At 39.9% G+C, this 11222-nt stretch overlaps 1 protein-coding gene across 1 annotated transcript; it reads right to left on the bottom strand.

Annotated features, from left to right (window-relative positions):
* Nucleotides 1-2278: 2278 nt before the first annotated feature.
* LOC139147634 (low-density lipoprotein receptor class A domain-containing protein 2-like) lies at nt 2279-11222 on the bottom strand. Its single transcript, XM_070718780.1, has 5 exons — nt 10473-11222; nt 6673-6815; nt 5956-6178; nt 5415-5540; nt 2279-3750 (listed from the first exon to the last, which is right to left on the bottom strand). Exons 1-5 carry the CDS (start codon nt 10558-10560, stop codon nt 3455-3457), a joined length of 876 nt encoding a protein of 291 aa, XP_070574881.1. The 5' UTR covers nt 10561-11222; the 3' UTR covers nt 2279-3454.

The following is an 11222-nucleotide window of genomic DNA, read 5'->3' as shown; positions in this document are numbered from 1 at the left end:
TCACCATGACATGAGAAGTCAGTGTTCATAGACAGGGTGCGAGAATAATGCTTTGTGAAAACAAACTGTGCGGTAATGTCACAGCAGAATGGCTGCGTCACTGACTGTAAAGAAAGTCCTCTTTCTCGGACTCAAAACTACATGTGGACTGGATACGATTCCATTCATTAGACAAACTGTTACAGAGAAAATATGGGCCCTGAGAAGTTTAAATATGCAAATTTCATCATTTACTCAAACAGACCTAATATTAGCCATCCACGGTTAAATTTCAAAGTCATGTTTTAATAAAAAATGAGGCAAAAGGCTTTGAATAATAGTGAGATACAAATTTCATGATTATTTTTAATAAGATGAGTGAGGCCATCGCAAGCGAGCTGAGGGAGCCGTCATTATTTACCTCCGGAAGGGGGGGGGGAGGTCGGAGGAATTTAATCGGAAACTCCGAAATTTCGAGTAACACCCCCGCCAAACATGATGAATTTGAGTAACCCCCATCTCTAACTCAGATTGTTTGACTGACCCTCTCCAACTTAGTAAAAGTTAATACCGATACATGTATTTGTAAAATTTGCATAAATACAGCAATAGTAAAGACCTTACAAATCCTAATGTACCCTGCTAGATTATTGAACTGCAGTCAATGGAATCATATGTTTCTGTGATAATAAAGGATTAATTCACGACATTTCAGTTTTGTCATAGATCCTGTGAAAAATTAATTGATACACATGCAATAGTGCAGTCTAGTGCAATCTGAGTAGGTTTTGATTTGTCAATTACGAGTAATAAACTGGTAGAATACTCCAAGGGGAGAGAGGGGGGTGTCCCCCCTCCTCTAGCATCGACATTTTTGAGAAATTGATGTGTGGAATGGTGCAATCTGAGAAGTATTTCAATTTATTTCGCATAAAAAAGTGAGTAACCCCTTCTTCCTTCCCACATTTTGAGCAACCCCCTTTTAAGTTTTCAATTTTTTGAGTGACCCCCTCACATTCCTGCCATCCCAAGGCCGTAAATAATGACGGCTGCCTAAAAACTGAATCAAAATCCTGGGCAGCTGTTATCAAGATACCCACTAATTATGCAAATTAACGCTAATTATGCATGCTAAGTATGCATGTACATTTATTTCAGTCGAATCTGATGACTAGTTTCGAGAAATCCTGTTCACAGACGTACGAGCAGACAGATAGACAGGCAGACAAACAGACATATACAAAATTAGCTCGCATGTTTGAACACGGGAGACAAAAATGTCTGTAAAAGATCGATTAAAAACTATTAAAAAATGCAACATTAACACAAAAAGCTCCGAAATTTGAGCTAGAGAGCAAACTGTCTACGTGCCGTTTTGTTTTTCAGCAAGTCCTTACAATGAATTTACAATGTTAGGGTTATAAAAGGTCACACAAAACATTAAATAGTGATTTTTGTTCGATCTTGAAAGTATAATTTCTATAAAACGACTGGCATGTATTTCTGTTGATACCACAACAAACTTCCTCCCCCTCCCTCCCGCTTTCTCCTGCCTGGCAGTATTTTATCAGCATTGGAGGATCAGAGAGACGGGAATGGACCTAGCCAAGGCAACACTGGTGATGAGCGGCGTTGCAAAATACGCATGAAGCGACTGAAAATGAAAATTATTACCTAGAACTTGCCATTCCAGTTCAAGAGCTTGATTATCAATAATCACACCATGTAAGCACTGATTTTTCACGCCGCTTTCTTCTTTCCGATATTGAGGATAAAGGACAGGGTAATATCAGTGACTTTCGATGTTGTTTTCGCTACTTTCATTTTGTATTTCAATTGCGAGTTTTTGGTCTGTTGAAACGCCTTCTATAAATTCAGCTGACAACACAGCGTCTATACGTGCAGAATGCAATGTTAAGCTTACTATTTGCATTTGAATTTCAGTCCGAACCAGAATCACTTGTCAACAATAACAGTGTATTTTACAGGCTGAGTTGACAAGCTGAATAATGTGTATCTTAATATGCGGAAGAAACTCAAGAAACTGCAGTTGATATTAAAAACAAAAGTAGTGAAAAAATCATCAAAATTATAATTACTGGCCCTTCAACAAGCGTCCGTCACTTCTAAATGGTTTATCTGTTTATCTATCTTTGCCTACGCTGTCCGCATACCCCACGCTCCTCAGTTTCTCACACGCGTTGGCGCACGCGCGTGCATACATGCACGCCTTCAAGGAAAGGCTTGTACAATCAACCAACACATATACTGAAAGTAAGTACGAAGAATCAACTTATATTTTGACAAAATCATTTAATCTGAAACAAACTTCCTTAGAAAACAATACACATTTCGTTATCTCGGATTGATATGTCTTGGCGTATTATAAAAGGAATGTGAGGAAAAAGAGTTATTCGAAAAATTTAGTAACAATAGAAAATTTAGTAAAATATCACAGCATGGCCAATGTGCAAATATTGATAACATGACTGTTTTACTTTGAAGTTGACTGCATAAGCTTCAGACATGATGGTCAGACAAATTCCTGAGTACACGTTGCAATGTACGGACCATGATATTAAAAAGATCGTCCAGTCTTCCAAAAGATATTGAGAAAAATACTGAAAAATATTATTAAAGTCAATAGTTTAGTCGCTGAGAGATCTTCTGTATACCTGTAATATGTTAAGGTGTTCACGGTTGTAAAAGCTGAAAGGAATAAAAAACAAAGCGTAATATACGAACTGTGTACAAAGTAGAAAAACCAGCGCAGTTTTAGGCAAGTCAGGCATTTGTTTTACGCAGAAGTTCAATAATATCACAGAGAAACGGCTTGGATTGAACAACAAAACTAATTTCGTTCCTTCCCGGGATCTGGATCGAAGTTATGAGGAAGTTCAACATTAGACCCCCTTCAGTTCCTCGGTATCTTAGATTTCCGCGAACTTCGCACGAAGGGCGTGTCATGTCACCAGTATAAATACGGTGTTCCAGTCTGATAGGTACTCTCAAGGTATGAAACTTTTAATTTCGCAAACCTATAAAGTATCGGTATTGACATTTGTGTGGGTGATTGCGGGGTTCCCCTTTCCCATGGCCGCATGTTGATGAGGTAAACAGATGAGTTATTTTTCGTGGAAAGGACCTTGCCTCGTATCGGGCGAGGCAATGAGTACATTCGTTGATCTCGTCAGTCTAATTCAGACTTGAAGTTGGCCATAATGGCGAGCATAAAGAATGCATGTCCTCGAAGATTCTTTTTACAAGTTCCTTCTTTCACTTATATGGCAAGCTTTGCTGCACACTGTCAAAAATATGAGTCATAAGCCACCCAGGTGAGGAGTTGGTTTACCTCTTGTAGAGATACATGTACGCTATCGGCAAGGTAGTGGCCGTTGTAGCAATATTTTTTCAAAGTTTGATTCAGGTTTGTTCGACCCAACCTTGCAGACCATTCTGGCACCTTTGCCCTGGTTCAGATCGTGTGTCTGCTGCCGCCTAAATGCAGCCTGTCTTGCTTGCCCGGCGTCGACCTGGTGACGTGCAGCGAAGTGTAAGGCACGTATTGATGTCTGTTTGACTCTCCTCTCCTTTGGAGCTGCAACTGATCGTCCGCTTCTTCAAAGTCCAAGTTCAGGGTATTTTTGCCGTCATACCAGCGTAAAAAGCGATACCAAACCGAGCACAGAATCAGAATAAGAATGGCCGATGCCAGCAACACTCCGACAACAAACAACTGAATTTGCAGCTCACTCCATTTGATAAGGTAATCTGAAAAAGGGGAATTTAAAATAAATGAACGGATTTAAAGAGTCATGTGATAAGTACCACCGGCATTGATTTGTGGTGACAATTTGTGCCTGCACGATACAAAACCAAAAACATACAGTCGACAACCAAGCGGCAACCTTTGCACAAACGACTACCCCGCCATAGACCAACTATGACCACCATGTCATTTCAAAATGTTGATGACAATAGTACCAAATTAAAGAGAGAATCACAATATTGACTATTAATTCACAAATACAGCCTGGTACCCACTAACCCATGTAATGAACCAATTGTTCATAGGAACAATATGGAACTGCCAAGAACGAAGTCTGTGGGTACCGTGCTTTCTATTGAATCAAAGTCAAAGACTATCATTACTATAAGTAATTCATGTATCAACAGACCTGATGTTGGCCAAATTCCTTTATAAAAATATTTCCTTGTTTCATAAACTGTGTTCTATTCCAGTGGTACAATCTCGATCATCTCTTCGTCGCTTCTAGTTTGTATGTTGACACAATATAAAGCATGCCGTGCCATTTAACCTCTACCACTGGGTATTTCATAGTTCCAAGCGAATTGTCGTAACTTGGTGATGCTAGTTAAGATAGTTCTCGCTTCGAAATTGAAATATTTAAACTTTGCTCAAACTTTCTGTAAAAGAACTTTAAGTCATTCCCTTTCGAAATAAAGAAAATATCGGGGTCCACGGTACAAAAACTTGCTACTAGAGTAAGATATTACCCAATACCTAATAACATTTGAAATTCAAAATGGCCGCCATCTCTTTGCTCTGTGGGGAAAAATTAAAGTTTACGATTTTCACAAATTTCCACAAAAACAAGGCAGCAAAATCTTTTAACTTACTCAGTGAGCTTCAAAATGAACCCCTACACGTGGCAGACCGAAAACATTTAAAGTTTGAGAATCCAAATATCTGTCCCCGAGGTGCATTTGGAGACAGATATTCTGACTCTCAATTTTTAAAAATTATTTTCTCTTCTGCCACTTGTGGGGCTCATTTAAAAATATTCGCTGTTTTAGTTTTTCGGAAAAAGACAATTTATTTTTCCTCATAAAGTTAGTAACACAGGGCCATTATGAATTTCAAATATCGGTAAATGTTAGGTAATTTGCCTTTCTTGTACAATACTTTGCACGGTGATCCCCCTGATTTGATTTTTGATTTGGTAGGAGTTTGATGGCTGGAAGTTTCATTGATGAAATTTGAGCAAAAGCTTAAGTCTGCCAATGTCGAGGCGTATACTACTTAAATGCGAGCTTCGTCGTCAGAACGTCAGAGGCGAGTTCAAGATCGAGATATCTGTATGGTGTCGATGCATGCATTTTTTTGAGCGGCTCATATAAGCTACCAGAGTATTCCTTGAAGTATCATAAAAACAAGTGATGAGGCCAACAAAACGGTACCCAGCGAAAAATACCCACAAAGTAATGTTATATATACTTCATGTAGGCGAAGACAGAAATTGTAAGTCAAGAGCACTTGACATAAAACCGTCACGGCTCGAGCGATTGATCACTCAGTGTTCTGGTTCCGAGACCTATCGGCGACGGTCTTCAACATAGTAACAAGACCTCTAGCTGGCGGGCTTTTCTATGCAGCTCGAATGAAAGGAGCTCGTGAAGTGAGCTTGACTTACCGATGCAGAACCATTCGTCGGAGAGGTCCCCACAATTGTCCAGGCCGTTACAGTGTAACGAGGAGTTTAGACACCGCTGGTTGATACACATAAATGTCTCCGTGTTGTTGCATGAGTCAGCATCTCCTGGAAAATATATGGGCATATTAAAAAGCCCCAGTAATGCTAACTTTCGATGATTTTTCATTATTTTTATTTTATAAATCAGTAATAACTTCTTATTCTACTCCCCAAAGAATGTTGAAACACCCACTATTTAGCTTGTCAACTTAGCGTCTATATGTGTAAAATCATGGTTGTTGTTTACATTTGAATTCTAGTCTGGACCAGAAGTCACTTTTCAACAATAACAATGCAGTTTACAACTATAGGGGCTGAGTTGACAAGCTGGATACTGTGTAGATCAACATTCTTTATGGAGAAGAACAAGGAATTATGGTTCAAATTCAAAATAAAAAATGGTGAAATTATCATCAAAAGTTAGCATTACTGGGGCTTTAAATAACTGCAAACGTAAATATGCTTTTGAGACAAAACTTACCGACGTGAAATGATGTATGAACGAGGCTGAATCCTTGCCTCGTTTTCGTGCCGTCAGTGACCAGGCGCAGACCAAGAATATTGGACGAAGAGGCGACATCACCCGGTTTGAAGGTGCCGCAGAACCGTTTAATCGGCCGTGCTGACGGCATGACAGCACCGTCGTAAATTTCGAGATAATCGGGGCAGCCATCGCGATACGTTTCGAGGTCGATCCAATCAAACTTTTCGTATGTAAAAAAGAAAACGACAATAACAATAACTCTAAAACGAGCGTTAATAAAATAAGCTGAATGACCCAAAAAGGAACCACACAGTTGGTTGAGGGCGTCATATAAAAATTCCACTGTAGTATATGTGCTCATAGCAATGGCAAGTCTAATTTCTGTATCTTTATAATACCAAGTAAAACTCTGACAGCACAAAAAGACATTACCTCGGATGGTTGAAAAGTACGGAGAGATGCATTCATCAGTCAATGACTTAAGGTCAAGTTTTTTAACCTCAAAATACATTACTGCATCGATTGCCCCAGGATGTGAAGTGACCTTTTCTGTCATAAGTTTATCATGATTGGTTGTCCGCCGCTTAGTTAATTACTCAAAATAGTAAAAAAATATGGCATTATCGGGTAGGATATTTCTTCTCCAGGTACAGACTGGTTTTTCGGTATTACCATAACTACCAATGTACTTCATAGCAAAGGTTCTCCACTCACGGTCAACAAAATACGCTGGTTGTTCTCCGACGCCTCCAAAGTCACCACGCAGTCCAGTTTGTCTTCGTGATTTTTCGAGAACTGCGACACGAGTCGACTACCGTCCGCTTCCACCGTTTCACCGCAGGCGGACATCATCGCTTCTGAGAACACAAAGCAGTTATTAAGTGAAGGTCAATAAATCGTTGCGTATCGATATCTACAGAGGGCGGCTTGTCTGATATGCAAAATTTGGTTCTAAACCGTAGCGTGGAAGGAACGATTACAAGATTTCTGCGGCTCTTTTGTTACCTAGAGTATTTATCGGAAAGTGCACATTTTATGTATCCGCAGACAGATATTGTGAGCGAAACGAATGAAAATCGTCTCATTTTATTCATTTTGCATGCATGGTGAAGTGCTCGCACGTGTTGATGAAAATCACTGATAAGACGGAAATATGTAGGTGATGATGCTGGCGGCGAATTTCAAATGATGGATATACCGTGCTATGAAAAGCAAGAGCTAAAGATACATGATAACAGCGACAACGACACTGGCAAAAGTTATGAGGATTCACCTCTCATAAAATAAATCAAATTCGAAACGAAATCATGAAATCACATCATATATATATATATATATATATATATATATATATATATATATATATATATATATATATACAGTTTCAACTTGATGTGATTTCGTGATATATACATACATACATATATATATATATGTATATATACATATATACATGGATGTACGTATGTATGTATGTATGTATGTATGTATGTATGTATGTATGTATGTATGTATGTATGTATGTATGTATGTATGTATGATGTATGTATGTATGTGTGTGTATGTGTTTATGTATGTATGTATGTATGTATGTATGTATGTATGTATGTATGTATGTATGTATGTATGTATGTATGTATGTATGTGTGTAGAAGAAAGTAAAATATGTATCTAAGGGAGCCCTCATTATTTACGGCCTTGGGGTGGTCGGAGGGATTTCATCGGATTCTCCGAAATTACTAGTAACCCCTCCCCCAGCCGACCATGATGAATTTGAGTAACCCCTCTAACTCTGAAATTTTGACTGAACCCCCGCCCCTCCTCTTAAAAAATGTTAAACACCAGTACATGTGTTTGTAAAATTTACAAAATACAGATTAAAGTAAACCTTTCAAAATCTGATGTTATCATCGGTTATCTCATGGCAGTTGAAAAAGCTGAAACCATCAAAACGAAATTCAAAGTCACAGCAAAAGCTCACGCTATGACCAATATCCAACAAGATAATATAATTTTTAATTTGGATGGGTATCTTGACAGGGTTTTCACAAGGATATCTGACAGGGCAGAATTTGAAAGTATACGGGGACAACACGCGAGAGGCTAAGGGAGAAAGTATCAGAGGCGGCTGTCTCCTATCTTGCATGGAAAATTTTATAAATTGATGTGTGCAATGGTGCAGTCTAGTGCAATCTGAGAGGCATTTTCAGTTCGTCTTTTACTAGTAAAACTGTCAGAACACCCTAGGGGGGAGAGCACGAGAGGGGCTGTCCCCGGTCTCGCATCGAAAATTTTGAGTAATTGATGTGTGCAATGGTGCGATCTGAGACGGGTTTCAATTTATTTCGCACAAAAAATTGAGTACTCACCCTTCTTCCTCTCCACATTTTGAGCAACCCTTTTGAAGTTTTCAGTTTTTTGAGTGACACCCCCTCACATTCCTCCGTCCCCGCAGGCCGTAAATAACGACGGCTCCCTAAAGCATCACAAAAACTTGTGTCTGACACTCTACATACATAACGACGTCCCAGATGGGCAAAGCCCGAGGAGAATTTTGAGGAATTACAGCCTGTAGGATATCCACTATATCGGCATGAATTATGCTTCGTGGTGTTGATGCGAAGGGAAATCTCCTAATCGTCATTATTTATGACATTTGATCATTTGATGCATGAAAATATACCGGATTCACCTGAATACACACACATATACACACATATTTGTGTGCCTGTGTGTATGTGTGTATATGAAGTATAGACATCATATTTAGTGTGATTTTTACCACTTAGTTTGTACAATATATATATATATATATATATATATATATATATATATATATAAATCGAAGTATACAGATATCCTCGTAGGAAATTACAGTGCTCGATGCGGATATATATGAGTGATAGGCAAGGGGACGCCAGTGATTGCCACTTGAGCAGGAAATATGAATTCACAATAGTGTGACTTAGCCAATGGCGCATACCGAAACCCGCCGCATGACACCAAGCCAATAATCAAGACGAGACAAAATGCCACTGTAAAACATATGAAAAAAGTGACCGATGAAACTATCGACTGCATGAACGGATTTCGGGCACTCCCAGAAACCAGCCGCTACTCCTGTCTGCCCTCCGCTGCTCTTGAAACTTGATAGTAAAACAAAATGGTCCTGTTACATCGCCTCAAAACCGTATCTGCTGATATTTGGAATGAGCGTCGTATCGGTCATTCACCCCATGCTGATGATCATAAGGCAGGATATACCCTCGGAGAGACAGCGCGTTTCCGAAAGTCATAGATTGACGGATCGACTTTGCCAAAGGAAATCGTTTTGAAGACATTTCGTCGATTATGGATTATGATGCCCGGCTTCACGTCTCACGTGTATTCCCGAAGAAGTTTTTAATATCTGATAAAAATATGTCGGGCAACTGACATTATGAAAGCCAGAGTCGACCCCACGCCCTTCATCGTTTGCAAAGGACTCCGCTTGTCACGGTGATCTACATAGCTTGTCAACACAGCGTCTATGCACTACTTTTGTTTACATTTGAATTCTAGTCCGGACCAGAATTCACTTGTCAACAATAACAATGCAGTACGCACATATACAGGCTGAGTTGACAAGCTGAATACTGAGTATATTAACATGCTTTGGGGAGTAGACCAAGAAACTTCGGTTGAAATTATAAACAACAAAAAACAAAAACAGCGAAACAATCATCTGAATCATTCCATATTACAGCTACTGTCCCTCTAATCTGTCATCGCAAGGCAAAGCGGGTCGGCGGTTTATCTAGCCAGCGAGTTTGAATTGTTCCACTACGTATCCATAACTCCGCGTATTTCGAAATCCCACATATCGCCTCGTCTCGCCAACGCCATGGTATGTCACCGACATTGTGTAATTTGATGAGTGCGAAGCTGGCTTTAAGCAGCATACACGTACGATATCAGGAAGTTCCATCAGAACAAAAAAAAACATGCGTGTTTCCGGGAACCCGATTTAAAGCCCTCTGAACCTAAACTAATTTTCGCATTTCAAAAATGATTTTGCCAAATTTTGCTGTTTTTAGACCAGATAGGCTATTTTTGAGAACATTGCCGCGCTGACCTTGTTCATGATGTATACAGTATGACATTTAATTGCATGAAGTGTTCCTTTGTACCCTGTCGTTAACCCAAGGACACCTTTTATATATAATTTCTAAAAATGCACATTTCTGCAGAACCAAGGGGAAAGTTTAGTATCCCCCCCGTAACTGTGATGGATGTGGAGTCTTGACTCAACAATCTGAAACTAATACGAATATCTCTGCCCCCTCCCTCACAAAACAACTAAAGTTTTGTGGAGGCTCCACAAAACTTTAGTTGTTTTGTGTATATATCTGGTAAAAGAATATACCGCAAGTCAGAATGCTGAAATTTGGCTCTAGCCCCAAACACGGACTCATTGCCTGAAGTTTCTGTTCAGTTTCTTGAGAGGATAAATTTGGCCAACTACGGCTACTTACTTTCGGCAGCTGCTAGATGCGAGGTGACAAGGACGAAAACAAAGCCATAAGGTAATGCTACGTGTCTCCATAGAATGCGCACTGCCATTTTGATGTCCAAAGTCCAACGATGACAAAACCACAACAGACCTGGGTCGAGCACCGGTCTACGTTTTGTCCTGTTCTCGGCGTTACTTCGCAGCGAAAAAACCAATATCCAGTGTAAGGATTCAGACCAAAGATGGCGGGATCTTGATGGCTTTTCGACTATAGTGAAATACTAGAGCCCTCTAAAAGACCAAGTGCACCGCCATTCTGTACATGACTCGGTTCAAGGACAACTGAACGCGTTGCTGAGTTAATATCTGTCCGCTGTAAGCGGTGCGTCGAAACGTGTTCTCACAGAACGATATTCTCAGAAGTCACGTGAGTCTGACGCTGGAGTGCCGGATACTTGCTGGTCTCAGGTATGCACTGTATTATATGACTGCTCTTTGTATCCCAAGTCCGTGACACAGGGCACTTATCGCATATGGTGTCTGTCCGATCTGAGCAGGCGCGAAAAACACGAGGTGTGCCCCTTTGTCAAGCCTGACTAATTCGATTTCCCAGTTGCGCCTAAAGAGGAGGATATTCATCTCATCACCCTGAAAGAATTCATAAATCATACGCAATTCCCGATAGATATCGATGTCGCTGGACTCGGATGAGCTTTAAGATGTATAGGGCTATTGAGTTAACAGGTGGCAGACGGACTTGACCCGTCAGAGC

The sequence above is a fragment of the Ptychodera flava genome, chromosome 13 (genome assembly GCF_041260155.1).
Source record: "Ptychodera flava strain L36383 chromosome 13, AS_Pfla_20210202, whole genome shotgun sequence".
Classification (NCBI taxonomy): domain Eukaryota; kingdom Metazoa; phylum Hemichordata; class Enteropneusta; family Ptychoderidae; genus Ptychodera; species Ptychodera flava.
The sequence above is the reverse complement of the archived record's forward strand: the minus strand, read 5'-3'. Positions and strand labels throughout refer to the sequence as shown.